At 38.2% G+C, this 17,400-nt stretch overlaps 1 protein-coding gene across 1 annotated transcript in view; it reads right to left on the bottom strand.

Moving 5' to 3' along the window:
• MAN2B2 (mannosidase alpha class 2B member 2) overlaps window positions 1–17,400 on the bottom strand; it is a 30,587-nt gene that overhangs the window by 11,994 nt on the left and 1,193 nt on the right. Inside the window, exons 2-8 of the mRNA XM_051619036.1 lie at window positions 15,743–15,889; window positions 12,212–12,317; window positions 9,783–9,955; window positions 8,405–8,520; window positions 7,285–7,462; window positions 3,646–3,844; window positions 127–317 (exon numbers count right to left, since the gene is read on the bottom strand). Coding sequence (XP_051474996.1) covers window positions 127–317; window positions 3,646–3,844; window positions 7,285–7,462; window positions 8,405–8,520; window positions 9,783–9,955; window positions 12,212–12,317; window positions 15,743–15,889 — 1,110 coding nt within the window. The remainder of the gene's footprint in view (window positions 1–126; window positions 318–3,645; window positions 3,845–7,284; window positions 7,463–8,404; window positions 8,521–9,782; window positions 9,956–12,211; window positions 12,318–15,742; window positions 15,890–17,400) is intronic.

The raw sequence follows: 17,400 nt of genomic DNA, 5'->3' as shown, positions 1-17,400 counted from the left end.
AAGGGGAGAGTTATTTCTAAAAACATACAAGAAACATTGGGACACTTTAGCTGAAATACTTAAGCAAAGCTTTGCTTTTGGGCAATAAACATTTTCATTCAAATTAAAAACCAGATCAGTCTTTACCTCTGAAACTGCCCATCTAAGGCTCTGAAGTTGCTTTAAGGCTTTACATTTGCAAATAGAACTTGCTGGGTGTTTCTGGACATACTGTGCAAAAAAGGACTCTCCAGCATAAAGCAGTGAACTTGCCCTCCTTGCGATTCCCTTTAATGTGCTCCGAGAAGTATAAAACCCAGTCCATGCTTGAAATGGCTCTGTTAAGAGTTGAACAGATTCAATGCAAGCCAAAATACCATCTCAGTTAACACTTCTTTGTTACTTATCAGACTGCTACTGTACAGCAACTTACATTAAACCAGCTGAGAGTTTACACATCAGCCATCAAATGAATAGCCATAAACCCTACAAAGAAACACATCTATAAAAGTGCACTTTGGAAAACTATAATCTTCCCTACAGGCACAGTACGAGTGTTGATAAAAAGCTGTTATCAATAAAGTTAACCTGTGTTTGCAGAAATGTGTTCTTTATGGATCTGCACAAAACAACTGTTGACATTTCACAGAAGAATATTCTATTACTCATTAATAAAGAAAGTGTATTATAATCCTTGGTTACTGCTTGATACATGCTCTTTGTATTCCCCCTTTTAGTCAAAGGGGTTTATCTTAAATTTAATTTCCTCAAAATGGAGTAGAAACAGTGATGAGTGACTAGAAACATTACTCCAAACTACTGCAGCCCTTTAAACTACATCAAAAGATGCCCCCAAGCGGTCAGTGTAAAGTATTTCAACAGTTAATTTGTGCTAATGTTCCAGTATCCCATACAGTAAACCAGGAAAACAAATATTTGTTTTTAAAACCTCCAAATCCCTTTTTTAAAGATACCAGTGATAGTTTTTGCAGAGAGAAGTTGCAGGAAATGCTTTATAAAGTACATATATGCAACTGTTACCAGTCTAGGATCAAAGACAACAATTAGAAAATGGAGTCTTTTGCTCAAAAACTTCAGGAAGATTAATTTTAGCCTGAAAAATACTAATAGTTTAAATAGAATGACTTCCATTTCAGTTTTCAAGGTTAGAAGCAGAAGAGGCACGTATGCATACTAGCACAGTACAATGAGTGTAGAGTGGAAAAAAGTAACACTTATCTGGGACTTAAACTTTGAGTTTCCAAGGCATATGTCAGAAGTGACACTGAGCCCAATAAGTGACTCATAATAAATGGCAGAGAAAGAATGAGAAAGGATTAATCATCAAGAAGCAAAACAGTATGTGGGAGAAAGAGCACTCAAATCTATACTGCAATTGCAAGGCACAGAAAGCCATTTGGGGAAGAAATTGCAGCTATGTGTGGGCACTCACCTGGAACACTGAAGGTGCTGCCATTATGCAAGCTAGTAACAACCAACTACTGTCTGTAAATTATGCCAAATGATACAGGTAAGAGTCCAGATGTAAAAGGATATTAGCACTTAAAACTGGGAGTGTGTTTTTCAGCATATTGTTAGGTATGACATGATCCCTGGAGGGAAGGGACTAAGGGATCTGTCCATGCAATGATTCACAGGAAGCAATAGTTATTTTTGTTCATTTAAAAATTAACAGACACATTACAGAATATTGGTTGTGTAAGCTAAATTTGGGTTGTAATAGTCTGAGATACATATTCACAGTGCCAAAAAGATTGTGAGGAAGTAGTAGTAGCTACAATTATATAAAAAGGTATTTTAATGATACCAAAGATATTTTAATGATAATCCAGGCAATGAAACAAATTAATGAGTTCAGAAACTGAGAAGTCAGCTGTGTCTTCTCTCCAAATACTTCAAGATGAGACCTGAAAGGGTAGATTTACCGGGGAAAAGGATGAAAGGGACTTTGGGTATGGCATGCCTTCTTTCATACACTCCCAGCACTTTCCAGCTCTGCTTGAAAAGCTAAAGTAATGCAGCAGGTAAGAAGCAAGCAAGCAACAAGCAACTACAATGCATTTGTGTCACATCATAGCATAAAATTTCAGAAATATAGAACTTAACACTATTTTCTATGATGAAAAAAACAGGACTTTCTCCTAGAGCTACAAGATACATAAGGGGTTCATCTATATTAAGTGTTTGTTTGGACCAGGAAGATGCTTTTGATGTGAATCTATAAATTGTCCTTATCTAGTAGGCTTTGCTTTATATGAAAGATTGGTTTTGGAGCTCACAAACTGGCTTCCTAATGGCATGTAATAAGCATTAATGGGCATTCAGTCCTTATGACCAGATTATACATAATTCCAGGAAAACTGGATACAGTGTGGACATCAAATCCTCAGCATCAACTGTTTTACTTTGGTGACTCCTATTCCACTGCACTAACAAAGAAGTACCCTGAGAGGTTTCAGACTGCTTTGCTCCCTTGGTTACCTGCCTTGCTTCACCTTCAGACATTCATAGATTACTCCATGTCACATTTCCTATCTCTGCTCTAATATATGCCTAATCCAGTTCTTCTAAATGGTAACAATGGGACATGACTCTACTTGGCCATGCATCCATCTGTTTCTAGGTATCTTTCAGTTTATCAGTCCTCTTTCAGTTCCCTGGATTCTGGAGCACTGGGTCCTTACTACAGCTCATATTTGGGAAAGGAGAGGTGTAATATGCACATCTAATACTACAGAATACCTACGAGACTACAGGTTTTTTGTGCATGCTAATGTGTGGGAAGCAGATAAAAGAATTAATTCCAAGTTAAACGACCAACCATGAAAGAAACAGTCAAAATCTGTATTTGAAGCAGAATGAGTCCTAGGATTTCAGCTTAGAGAGTTAAAATCACAGAGCATTTTGGGTTGGAAGGAACCTTTAAAGGTGATCTTGTCCAAACCCCAACAGTAGGCAGGGATATCTTCAATTAGATCAGGTTGCTGAGTCAGACAGGATCCCTCCAATGTAGTGAGAAACTTCTGGTATCAGCTGTGCTGGTACACCTCTGTGAAGCACTTTTGCTATCACTGCTGTTTGCTAACCAGCTCGCAGTGTAGAACATAATTTGCAGTCTTTTTTTCCTTCACCTGTCCCCTGAATATCTTACTGAATTGCAGCTAGGTGGCCTAGGCCTACAGGTTTCTCTCACTGCTCAGTGTTTTCACTGTAATGGAACCTGATTAGTGCAGTGCCTATACATTTCTTAAGGTCATCAAAAAATTTGGATGACATTACACACATTAATATACCTTGTCCTTAGCCTTCTTTTGCACTCTATTGTTATTCAAAGACAGCAAAACAAAATCTGAAGTTAGATTTCTTGCCAAGTTTGCCTATTTCTATAGTCTTTTTCTTTCAGGGTCTCTTCGTCCACCCATTGCTTCCAATTGTCCCAAAGAAATATTCCAGCTGCTGCCCTGACATCTTTCTTCTACCACTAAGTTGGGATCAACTTATCTATTTGATGACACCTGGTAGTGTAAATAAATGTTATAAGGAGTTTTTCCTTTTACTTTATTTCTAATTAGCTCAATTTCCCTTTATTAAAATTTTAAATATGTACATTTAAGGCAGACATTATGCAGCTGTGAACTTAGTTACCTGTTGAATATGGAAGGAAGTCTTGAGAGTCCCGAATTTCCCATGTTAGATTTCTGCCATAAACTGCTTTGAAGTAATCACCAACAGTGGCATACTGGACAGTCACTCCAAGCTCATCAGAATGATTGTTAATATAATCCAACAGCAGGTCCATGTTGGAGTACTGAACAGATGCATTAAAGAACTGTTTGTCACAGCCCTGAAATTCCAAAACCAGAACAGTCAAATTACTTCAGGTCATGAAATTTAGAAGGATCTTTTTGAACCCTAGTCTATGTCAAAGTGGTATTTATTTTGATCTTCACTGCCCATATAGAAGTTATTTGCAATAAAATGTAAAGAATGGGTAGGGTTACTTGCACAGATCAGCTGATAATCAAAGAGCATTACAGATGGGGGGAGGTGTGTGGACACCATATTGTGCAAGAGCATGAAACTTCATGGTAGCAACTGGAAGATGCATGCATGCATGCCTGGAAAGACCACCTTTGTTTCTTTTCACACTGCATTTCTGCCACCTAGCAGAAAATAAGGAAATTCTTATTTTCTGTTGTTAACAATGCTTACAAATTTAGGAAGTCAAACAAAAAAACGTGGACAGAGATCCCTGTAGTACAAATGTAACACAATGTGCTGCTGATGTTCCATCACAACAGTAGACTGGGGTACTTCTGATGTTCATCCAGAGTTGAGAAAGGTGATACACTGGGTATTAAAGTTGTGTTGTTGGTTTTTTTTGCGCATGCTCCCACAACTTCTGCCTTATGTTGAAGATATCTCAATACAGACTATCTGCATGCATAAATATTTAAATAACCTAATCTAATCTAAGACTAAACATAACTAACCACACCTTGTTTAACTACAACAGTTGAACAGCAAAAAGACAGTCAGTCAGCCATGGCACCGTGTGTATTCTTACAGTATCAGAAAGACCATCAGTACAGGCATCCATCTGAAGCACAACATGCTAAGAAAAGTTCTTCACACCAAAAGGCCAAATTGAAGCCTTCCAACACTGACAGCAGCTTAATGCATCCTCATCTTCACATCTCTGTGCTTGAGATAGAGAAAATTGCACGTCTCATTTTCAAAATAAAGATGCTCCCAGCTATTTGCCTTCAAAGCTTAGCAGATGCTTGAGGAAATGGCTAAGGAGACTCTATTTTCTTTTCAATCTCATCTTCCACCCCAGGCTTTACCTGATGAGCTCAAGGAGTTTAACTCATGAGCTGAACCCATTCAACTCCTGAATGAGTTGAACCTGATGAGTTCAACTGAACTGAGGCTACTACTCTCCCCTCTCTTTCCCAGATATGAGTGCCACCCCCATCTCTTCCCCATTTACTAGGTGTATCAAGTTAGGTCACTGTCACATCCTTTAAGTATCCCAGTGAACAGGCCTGTTCCTCAGACCTGATCAGAGAAGTGGAAATTCTACTTCCAAAATAGTAAACTTTTTCTGCGATATCCAGATAACTTCTGCATGCATATAGCAGAAACTGGAAAACAATTCCAGACTGGAATGAGCTACTAAAACGTATCAAACCAAATAATGACAAGTGCAGCCGTCAGTGCAAAGACCTTCTAATGTAGACTCCAACTAAATGTATGCGGAATAAGTAACATCTTTACCAGTCAGAACTACTTCATAGTTAAAAAGCACTACTTTCAACTCATGGTCCAAGACTTACTCATAAAAAGCAGACACTTTGCACGACAGAAGGGGATGTGCTGAACTGGTAGACTCTGCTAAGTGACCCAGAAAACAGTAGCTGAGGAGCACTGCAGCTCTGTTAGAACAAGGATTTCCAGAAAAACCTGCTGTAGTCATCCAATCACTAGCTGAACAAAATTATGCACAGGAATGCTGTACATTACTGTACAGTTAGTTCAACCACACAGGCCAAAAAACATATCAAGGATCAGCTCCAGCCCTGAAGGTAATTCCATGCCTCCTCCTTCAGCTGCTGCTATGGCCTCTACTGAGACAGGTTTGAACTTCTACACTGCCCCACAGCTCAGTGCCTCCTCCTGCACAACTAGGTGCTTCAGATCATGAACAAACACTTGTTTGTCCATATAACTTATCACAAAAGTGCCTGAATGGGAAGGTGTATATTTCCTGATTTTTTAACAGATGGAAAAAAAATTAAATCCAAGTACCCCCAACTATTTTTTATCATTAAAAAATAGCTAAGCTTAGCAACAGAGGCATTCATGATTCTATTTTTCTACTTACTTCTATTTACTTCTTAACATAGATGTATCAAAGAGTAACAAAGTTTAATTACTTTGTTTAAAGGTCATTATCACAGGCAAACAAATCAGCATTTCAGGGACTGAAATCTTCTTACATTACTGCAAAACTGCAGGTTCAGACCTAGACATTTGGAATTTGTTTGTACTAATCTAAACTCCCTCCTCCCCCTTCTAACATCACTTTCACTACAGCACTACTATGGATTTTTTTTATCCCACTTCTCCCCTCACCCTCCACAAAAAAATAAATCAATCTAAGCAGTGTCACAAACACAGGAGAAAAACAAATCAGCGACTCAAAGCTGCATCAGTCAGAAAATGTTTGGTCTCTCAGCAACAACATATTTGTGGTGAAATGGCCAATTTAACACACACCATCTTTAATATTGTAATTATGAGACCTACAGCATTCATCAAAATGCAAAATCAGACTGCTTATTCTGTTTTGGAGAACATTTTTTTTCTTAGGAATCACACAGAATCACAGAGTGGTTGGGGTTGGAAAGGACAGTTGAAGATGATCTAGCCCAACCCTCTGCTAGAGAGCAAGATCACCTACAGTAGATCCCACAGGAACACATCCAGATAGGTTTTGAATGTCTCCAGAGAACGCGACTTCACAACCTCCCTGGCAGCCCGTTCCAGTGCTGTTACTCTAACAGTAAAGAAGTTTTTCCTTATGTTTAGCTTGAACCTCCTATGCTCCAGTTTGTGCTCGTTGCCCCTTGTGCTGTCAGTGGACATTGCTGAAAAGAGACTGAATCCACCCTCCTGACACCCACCCCTTAGATATTTATAGAAGTTGTTGAGATCCCCCCCTCAGTCTCCTCTTCTCCAGGCTAAACAGACCCTGCTCTCTCAGCTGTTCCTCATAGGGCAGATCTTTGTGGCCCTGTGCTGGACTCTTTCCAGTGGTTTCTTATCCTTCATGAACTGGGGTGACCAGAATTGGATGCAGCGTTCCAAATGTGGCCTCACCAGGGCAGCGCAGAGGGGGAGGGTAACCTCCCTTGACCTACTGGCCGCACTCTTCTTAATGCACCCCAGGATGGCACTGTCATTCTTGGCCACAAAGGCAAACTGCTGGTTCCTGGTCAGCCTGTTGACCACCACAGACCCCAAGGTCCTTTTCCCCAGAGCTGCAGGACTTAAAAATAGCTAGAGTATGGCAATGCTATGTGTACACGTAGGTCATAATTAACACAGCATTATGCTGAAAAAAAGTGGATGACCAAGCTGGGATATGCTTAGGTTAGAAACCTAAACCTAAACTAAAAGACAATTACCACACACGAGTTTGAAAAGACTTTGTTTACCTAATGCATAATACATTTTCCTGTAATGCTACCATTTTTGGTACACTGACAGTGCACTTACCCAAGGCCACAAAACGTCACTTGTTCGGAACCAGGCTGCTCTCTCCTTAATGTTTGCCACCATAGTTTTTGCATAGAGAGGGAGATTAGTATCTGTAACAGGGAGACTCATGTTTGGATAAACACCATCTTTTGGTGGATCTGGGAAAGTTGCAATGCCGTTCCAATAAAATCCTGATCTAGGTAGGAGAAAGCAACAGGCTGTAAATGGGATTTATTCAACTGAGAAAAACACATCAAAAGGTGTTGGGATAAAATGCAGACACACAGGGAATAAGAAGTAACAAAAATTCAGTTTACATTATTTGCTACTATTTAGGCTTTGGTGTTTATTTGAAGAAGGTTGTCCAGTTTCCTTTTCACACTGTGCAACCTTCCAAGTCCCTGCTGTTTGCTGGCATAGAACAAAGAAATCACAGGACTAAACAGCAAGCTTTATAATAATGAGGATGTTGCCCCAAGTACATTTCCTTTACAAAGACTATTTTACTGGATAAGCCACTGAGCAAAATAAATTTTTCAAAAGCTCTCCAATTTTATCACAAAGTGAATGAAAAATTTTAGTCACTTCAGTTTATACATAGATAATATAAACAACCTTAGCCCAATATAATGCCAAAAATCTGTAGAAAACCAATTAGCAACAACCAAGTCCAAACTGAGTTTCTTAGAGTTTTTAAATCTTAACTTTCCACACAGAGAAACAAAAACTCAGTCCTGCACTTTCTGTTTATAGCAACTGATTTGTTTCACATTTTTATTCTCTGTTTCTTTGATAAGGACTGACATAATAAGTACATGAAAGCTACACCAGTATTCTAAGCCTCCTGGTGCTAGAAAACATTATTTTGAAGTATTTTTAATGCCTGTCAACAGTGCTACTTTTGAGCACTCAATTGTTAAAATACTGAGCAAACTTCACATATTATTGTGGGCAGCTCTGAGTGCTTAATAATCCTCTCTCAGACCTACAGAGTCTAGACATTTCCTTGACCTGTTGCAGGTCAGGAGAAAGCAGTAGAACACTGCTGAAAGAAAACAGTCAAAGAAAATGCTTGAGCTCCATCAGTGTAAGCTCTCCAAAGTGATCAATATTCTGTCTATTTGGGAAATATTCAGACCTGTTTGAAAAAGGTATTTCTGATGGGGTACAGTAGCTGTACTGATCCATAACATGGGTGAAGATCTCCTGTGTTTCAAACAAGGAAGGAGAGCCCTGCCATACAAACTGAAGTTTCTGGAAAACAAAAAGTTAAGAAACCATTACCCCTGATGACAAGCACAGAAATAACATTATTAGCAATTTAAGACTTCAGAGTCTCCATCTTCCCTTCTACCATCTGAAATACTTTAAGTGCTTTTATTTAAAACCAGACAATGGTACCTCAAGCAAGGTCACATACTATATGTAGGAGGCTCTCATATTGTGCCTATGTGTTCAAATTGATAGAGAAGGAGAGGAGGCAGGCAGGACACTGCCAGCTACTGCTAAAATCCAGATGTAACCCTAGCTTATCACAGGCATTACACCTCACTTGTTTCAGTGGGAACTGAACACCTGTAAGAAAGGAAAGATCCAGATGTACTCTGGATTGCACTGTAGATAGTGGGAACCCATGTTTAACAAACTGAAACAGAATTTTTACAGTTTTGGAAGCCTCCAGACTATCAGGTGCCTGAAGAAAAATTAGATGGAAAAAGATTGTCAAAAGCTCATAAAAGATGTTAGCAGAAAGAAAGTATTGCAATTCACTGCAAACATAAGGTGGTAGGTTCTGGCTTCACCAAATCCAATAGGAATTCTGTTGTCTTCTTCAGAGATGCTTGAGTTTCACTCAGGATTCATAAAAAACACCTAATGCCCAGTTGGTACTAAGGAAAGCCCCTCATTTTCACATAATTTAGTGTGTAAAAGTGATGAAAGATCAGGGTCCAACATTGTGATACAAAAAGAAAAACATTTACTGTGTATGGACCACTGAGAGAGAAAAAGCAAAACATGAAACACAAGCTGAATTCAGAAAAAAATTATTAGCTGCCACTCCAACTGACCTAGTAAATATGGCTTGTACAGGCACAAATACATGTTCCAAGCATAACAACCAGTGCACCCAATCATATATACTACACTTTAAAACTCTCTATGAAAAAACAACATATCTAAGATCTTCTCAAGGGACACCGAAACACATTCTAGATGCCTCCAGTTCCAACACTCTAACTCAACATCCACTTGTACCTTGCCAGTTGCCTACATTTTAAGTCCTCTTCATGCTAGTCTATATTTTATCCTTGACCAGAAGTCATGAAGATATTACCGACCACATTACATGGATTCAATATATTTCACTATTACCACATGCAATCATCATGTCACTTTTAGAGAAGAAAACCCCAGTTTATCTTTCCCAGATCAGAGAGATATTTATCTTGATGTCGTGGTTTAGATTTCCATTAGCAGAGACTGGCAATGGGTGCCATTCCTAAGGGTGTTCTTACCTTGTTTTTCTGCATGTCAGCCTTCAGATCATAGTCGATCCGAGAAATAAGATGAGCATTAAAACCAGCCAGAGCAAAAAGAGTTGGTGTTGTAGCCGATGCTCCAAAAGGATCAACATGCCAAGAAAACTGAGGCCTGATCCCAAAAGTTTCATACAAAAATCCATGGCCTTCTGTAAAGCAAAATGTAATTACGTTAGGAACACTTTTACAAGTTCTTTTTATAAATTTAATAGGCATACAGTATTACAGATAAGCACTTAAAGGATACCTCCTTGTTGCAGTTTTCCAAAGCATTTAAAATTCCAGGAATTTAATGAATACATTAAATTTAACAAATACAGCATAAAGTTTCACCCCGACATTATTTATTTTGCTACACCAAGCATCACTTATTAACATCATAAAAGGTCAGTAACAAAAAGGAATTATGATTAGAGAAAGGCCTGGGAAAAAGCACTTGGATATAGATTAGGTTAAGGATAATAGGTTGGAGTCTACATGAAATCAACCAAGCTGAGTTTTAGCTCATGTCATTAAAAAAAAAAGAAAAAAGCCAAAGGTTAATAGCAATCTTGATATAAGATGTTCTTTATAATCAATACTATAATTTTGTATTTAAATTAGTTTCAAAAAAAGAAACACACAAACCAGAAAGACCCGAGAACAGAATAAACTCAGACAAACCTTGTACATGAAGGTAAACCAACCAGCTAACTCCAGTATATCATACTAGGATTCTCATTATCATAAAAAAAACAACCCATATTGCAGATCTTAGTTTCATAGTTCTAGAACTGCACTCAGAACTATTTGCAAATACAACCATATCTTCCCCATTTTGGACTAACTTAATTTCAAATTTTAATATCATCATTGAATAGCTGAAGTTGCAAAGCATTCTCTTTTTACTTAATCTTTCCCATAGTTAACATCTTCCCTAATGACAGCTTTGACAAGCACATTTTAGGCAGTGTTTGCTAAGCTTTCCCAAAACATAGCTGGCTGGAAAGTCAAAAGATGTGAAATGTAGACCCTACACTGGGTCTGCACTGGCTTTGTCTTCTCAAGACAAACTCCACACACAGTGCAAGGATATGTTTTTTTTTGTTTGTGTGTACTCAAACTAAGAAAATTGAGTGGGAAAAAAATGGGAATTTTAAAATACATTAATACTTTTTGTTCCTGATGAATAAACTGCCAAACTTTAACTTTGTATTTTTTTTAAAGTTTGTAAACAGAATGAAATATTAAAATAGAAATAATATTTTTTGCAATTAAGTATAATGAAAGAAAAAGCTGTATTTGCATTTAACAAAAGGACTCTGCAGCCAATATTAGTGTTTTCTTTGGAGAAGTCCTGGGTTCGGTGCACTAAGCCCACATAACAACCTTTAAGGACAGGAGTCAGCTGAGGGCAACAAAAAAAATGTTAATTCCCTCTCCTCCTCTTGGGCCAGAGTGTGATGTGGTGACTCACTGAAACTCAAAAGCAGCTGCTCTCCCCATGCTCCTGCTAAACACTGACAAGGCCAATGGTGCTGCATAGTCATATTCAGCAAATGGTAAAAAAGTGTTTTACCCTTTAACCTCCCATGTAGAAAGCTGTCCAGAGTGTAGCCCTGAAATGGGCAGGTTTTATCTCAGCCCTGACAGACAGCTGCTGCTAATACATCCCCTCCCATCCCAAAAAAGCATCCTATTCCCTCATGGCCTATTACAGGCATCTGTAGCACAGTGGTGGAATGATTTATCCTGTTTCTTTTTTCATTAACTGGATGGAGACAAACCCAAATACTAAAAGACTCAGTTTAAACCATCACATGGAGAGGTGTAACATACAGAAGGCTGGAAACAGAAACCGGAAAAGTAAAACGGGAAATAGTTTAACTCTTTGAAATAAGCACCTATTTCTAACCAAGGCTGCTGATGATTACAAAACGGCAGTTTCTTCATCAAGCAAGTCTTCTAACTAAGTTCAGATGACCCCAGTGATATTGAATGGCCTGCATTCTACTGAAGACCTTACCTGAACAATAACATCTTCCCACACACTGAATGCCAGGTATTTTCTTCCAAAGCATTTAATACCCACAATTTCACCATAACTATCTTCTCAGGAGCTTAAGCTCTCAAACACACACACAATGCCACTGCTCAGTTAAACTACAAGCCAGCTTTCAGGAAGTTCTCTGCTCATTGCAGAACTGCTGGGTGGAGGTTTGTTTGTTGTTTTTTTTTGGTTTTTTGTTTTTTTTTTAAGCAAAGATTTTTATACAGGTAACTCATGGACAAGTAAAAATACAAGATGCTTTAACTGGGTCTTCAGGAGTAAGAAAACAAAAAAAAAAATTTCGGGTGGAGAAATGAAAAACTAACAAAACTGCCCAAGGTCATAACAATGAAAAGTTAAATGCAAATATGCATACCTGTCAACTGTAAAATTTGATCATCAACTAGTGTCACAGCTTCATCATGCATCACTTGCCCTCCAATGACAAATTCCAGTTGTCCCTCCTGAAGTAACTGATGGACCTACAATATTGAAATTAAGAGACAGAACATACACATAATTTCAGTCTTATACAAAAAGACTACAAGTTCATTTCAGATCACAGCCCATCACCTATACAAAACATTTGTCAAGAAGGCATCCAGGACAAAAGTGGAGTAAAAGGCTGTCTGTACTGCATGCTATCAAAAGAAGAAGCAGAGAAAAAAAGTGTATTAACGCACTGTACATTGCATTGATTTACCCAGCATACACTGAAACCAAGTAGCAGGCACAAAGGCTGGACTGCCAGGCAGACCTTGACTTTCTGGTGTTTCTCAGTAGGGCAATTATTGTGCCTTTATACTATCTAAACACCAGACTTGTCCCCAGGAACTGCACTGGCAGCAGCCTAGAGTCCTGCTTCAAGGCAACTAGAGCTGAAGGATTAAAACAGAAATACTGCTGTTTCTCCTAAAGTCTTCCTCCTGCTGCATCTGTCTTGGCTTAGGAAAGGCACATGGTGGCTGGATGAGAAAGCAATAAGCAAACCCATACAAGCAGCAAAGATCAGGCTTCCAGAGTTTCATTTTGTCTGCTACCTCTGTAACACTTTGGAGGCTGAGATCTGTGGGATCCAGGGGGTGAAACAGAGTGTGTCATCACACTGTGGCCACAAATACATCCCTTCTACTCTGAATGCATCTACCTTGCATGGACAGGCTGCTCAACCTGTGAGAGACAGAACACTTCACAAAGAAACAGCTATCTCATATATAGCAGGTTTGCTTGTCTGATAAACCCACTGCTAACCTTCATTTCTGGTCTCTTTTTCCTAATTTAAAACAGTCAACGTATTATGGCCTGCTCAACCATTCAGGGGTGGCTTTTTTTTTTTTCTTTTTAATTTCAGCCACTAGAAACAAACATGCTGTCAAGTACAGCTTTAAGCAAATGTGCTGGACAAAGTGGGAAACAGTGCTTGGCGGGAGAGAGTAATAGTCTGTCCCCCTTTCTAGGGGCATTACAGAGTTTTCTGTTCTTATTTTAGGTATTTCACCACCCAGAACTTCAAAAATGCCTCAACTTCCAAGAAAGAAAATTTGTATAAATATGTGTTTTAATCTCCACTTCTTTTTTTTTATCTGTCATGTAGGATGCCAAATCCAGAGCTATTATGTTTATTTCCCCAGGAACCTTCAGTCAATGTCCCTGTGTCTGCTCAGATACGATGCCAGATTGTCAATTTTGATTATAATCATTTCTCTCCTTCACAATGTTGTGAAAATGCTTCAGGGCTCAGCATTCATAAATTAGTTCCAGCTGACTGTGGTGACTGATTAGCATGCTGGGAGACCAGATAACTGATATCTGGTGTCAGCACAGAATCAGTCCTAACCTACATGAAAAGCATCTGTAGCTATAATTCAACATTTGGGTGGATATCCAAAAAAGATAGCTCTGATCCAAACTGGAGCCACAGAAATTTTTTGTTTTGTTTTGCTTTTGTTTTGTTTTGTTTTTAACATAAGTTTTGTGGAACCACTGAGAGGCTGAAAACACAAGAAAAATAATTCAAGTAATGTAAATACCTAATCCTAGGGAAAAAAAACAAACCCAAAACAACAACAAACAAAACCAAAACAAAATACAAAAAAAACCCTCAACCCAAAACCCACAGCATGTCTAATGACAAGCACTTTTGTGGGCAAAACTGGGCAAAAGGAAGGAGGAAACAAGGAAACAGGCATAACAGTAACTGCTACACCACTACAACACATCAGTGTTTAATCTCAAGTAATCATTCAAAAAGAAACTAGAATTAAACCCAGTATTTCAAGCAAAAATACTAAATTAAGAAAAAGAAATAGGAAGTTATAGAAGTAGAGAGGCTGTAGTACAGAAAATCATTAAAGCTAGAGTTGAAGTGGAAAAAGCAGGACAGTAATCAGACTGACCTAATTTCAAGGCCAAATATTTGCAACTTGCTAATGTTAAATACATGTTACTTCTCAGCAAGCATCATAGCTCTTAAATATTATTAGAGATTAAATATTCGACACACAGGTTTAAGAGGAATTTGGTTTTCATCATTTTAATGTTCAGGGAAGCATCTATAAAGTAACTACAGAAATTAATAAAATGCATAAAAGAAACAATTATCAGTAATTTGGCTAGGAAATTAAAGGCTGAATCATGTGTACTAGTGTGACAACTGAGGTCAAATGTCATACACATTTACTCTTTCGAATTCCACATAATAGCAAGAACGGATTTAGAAACACAGGCCTTTACATTTGGGTTACAGCAGCATAGCATACTTGAAATCAATTTACCTTAGAAAGTTAGAATACGCTTCTGTCCCTGCATAAAGTAGTTCCTATGTTGTTTTCTTTAATTCCTGCACCCCAGACTTACAGTAGAGTTTGCTAATTAAAAACAAGGACAAGAAAATTGTCCTGCAACAGGCAAGTATGGTCAAAGTGCCTACACAAAACCAGTGAGCTGCCTATACACAGCAAAAGCTCTCATACAAAGGTCAGCTGCACACAGGTTGTAAGCTGTTATTTAAATACTAAACATTACAGAATATTCAGAATTTAGTGAAGGAATAGCTTGAAAAAAGACAAGAGAAGCCTTTTCTACATGACACTTAAACATCTAGCGCTTTAAACTGAAATGTAAAGCACTGCAAGTAATATGCTGCTGTTGGCTGGACCCTAGTAAGAAAACGGACCATGGTGCTCTGAGTGTGTACCTTTGGGAAGCTGCACCTGTATATCCTCTGGTTTCAGGGTCCAAAAGCTTAAATATCTTACACTGCAATGCAAAACATGACTCACTGCTAGGCTACCACCCCAGTCTTTGATTTCATCATGTTTGTTTCATGCCAGAGGAAAGAAGAAATGACAAAATTTCTCAAAGACTTTAACAGGAAAAAAAAATTCTCAAAGGGATCTCAGCTTATAAATAAACAAACTCAAGAAACATTTATTGCTGTTGAATCTACAGTCACCTCTTTGCTGCATTATCCTTGTTCACAAATGGCAGGGTTTTCAGCAGTATATAACTGGAAAGAAAAAAAGTTCCTTCTTGTAAGCAGTGTTAGGCAGCAGTTTATAAACTTCAAATGTTTAACAGGTACTGATGCAGCCTCTTTCAGAATCACTCACATCTTATACTAGCATGTCGCCAAATAAGGAGGTCACTGACGAAACAAGAGCTGCAAAGTGTAAAGAGTCTTCAGTGCAAAGGTTGCTACCTCCTACTGCTCTAATCTATGGCTGAGGTTTTAACCTTTTGCAACTGCCTTTAGAGCTAAGGTCCCTTCAGAATAAGTAGCAGATTCAGAGATAACTTACACAAGACCTGTGTAAAAAGCAAATGGTGAAGTACTTTGCCCCTCCTTGCCCCCTAAGAAGAGCGTGGATTCTTTGATAGCAGTAAGCATGGCTCTAGTACAACTCACCTGCTGCTTGTGTGTATCTGTGGCCACTGAACCCCACCAGAGTCGAAAGAATTCCTGCTCCACCGCAATAAATTTGCGCTGCTTTCCTTTCATTAGCTCTTCCACAACCGATGTGTAGACATTTGCTGCATAAGCGTGCATACTTTCCTGCAAAAAAAATAAAAAGTAGAAAATAAACTCAGTTTTGCCTATATTAAATGAATTGTTTTCAACACTCATTGGGCTTGGGAAGAGAGATCAAAGACCTCACATTTGTTGTGCATTTCCTTTGTACACTCAGAAGGATCAAGTTCCCTCTGACCATATATAGCTCATGGGCCCTTCAGCTCCAAAATACATCTTCTGACTGGAGACCTCATGTGTAAATGATGGTGCAGCCTCCCACAAAATCTGCAGACAACAACATAAGCTTTCTTTTTCATGTGCTGGCAACAGCTCACACTCTCCCTCATTGCTTCCCTTAAATAACAATTCCATAAATTATAAGACTTCGCACCAACATAGTTTAAAAATCCACATGCACATTTTATTCTTCCATTTCTTCTATTGTTCTGATGGTCTGAATTACAAGAATTGCTTCTTCAGAGCAAGTATGACCCTGTGGTGCAGGTGTGCATTGCAGGTATAACACAGTGATACACATATAAGTTTAACAATTATGGCCCTAGAAGTTTTAGTCATGAAAAATAACTCCATTCTGCTTGACATTTTAGGACAAAGTAAAACAAAACTGGCAAAGGATTCTTAGAATGAGTCTGACTGTTGACATTCAATCAGCCACCACCTGTACATCTATCCTGTTTACGTCCTTCCTAAAGAAACTTTTATTCCAGAATGAGGCCTATGGATTTTATTGGAATGCAAACACGACAGCTGTATCCATCAATTAACCTACCACATGGTCATATACTACCCTATGGTATCAAATGAATAGCACTGAGTTAATTTTAAAGTTATGCACGTAGAGATATTTTGTGTACACTTATCCATGCTAGAGCAACTTCTGCCAACCAGATCTAGTCTTCCACCCTTTACTTAATTTCCAGGTCATAGAGATTGTCTAAAGGCAACTGTAGAGATTCTAGAATTTCCTGCAATGTTTGTAACAAAGATGTGTCTTGTAATAAAGTTTTCTGTATGTTATAGCATAGCTATTTTAACACTAACCAAAACACTTTTCTCCTTCAACTACTGGTACTTACTAAGAACAAACACCATAACACATACATCTGAAAAGGATCAACATACAGATCTCTCACCCACCTAAAAACTAACAGGCATGATATATAAAATACGAATTCACAGTTTTAATTTGGCTAAGTTTCCTATACATTTTGAAATAAGAAGGGGATGATGTGATCCAAATCAGAAATTTACTTTTCCTAGCTCCTCGCTTTCTGCAACTGAAACTGAGCTATCTTCCTAAAAACGCTGAAGACTCATTAGAAAAGGAAAACATTTAAGTGTGAGAGGAGTTTTATTATACATACAATGCTGGAATTCTCCATCAACACTATAATTTCCAGCACACAAGGGAGACTGCTGTTCATTTATAAATAAAAATGCTTATTTTTCATATTAGAAATAGAGAAATGAAACACTAAAAAATACTATGTTGTTAGTAATGAGTGAAGAAACCTACCAACTAAGCAAACTAA

Source organism: Apus apus, chromosome 4 (assembly GCF_020740795.1).
Source record: "Apus apus isolate bApuApu2 chromosome 4, bApuApu2.pri.cur, whole genome shotgun sequence".
In the NCBI taxonomy this organism is placed as follows: Eukaryota; Metazoa; Chordata; class Aves; order Apodiformes; family Apodidae; genus Apus; species Apus apus.
Note: the sequence above shows the minus strand (reverse complement) of the source record. Positions and strands in the feature narration are given on the sequence as shown.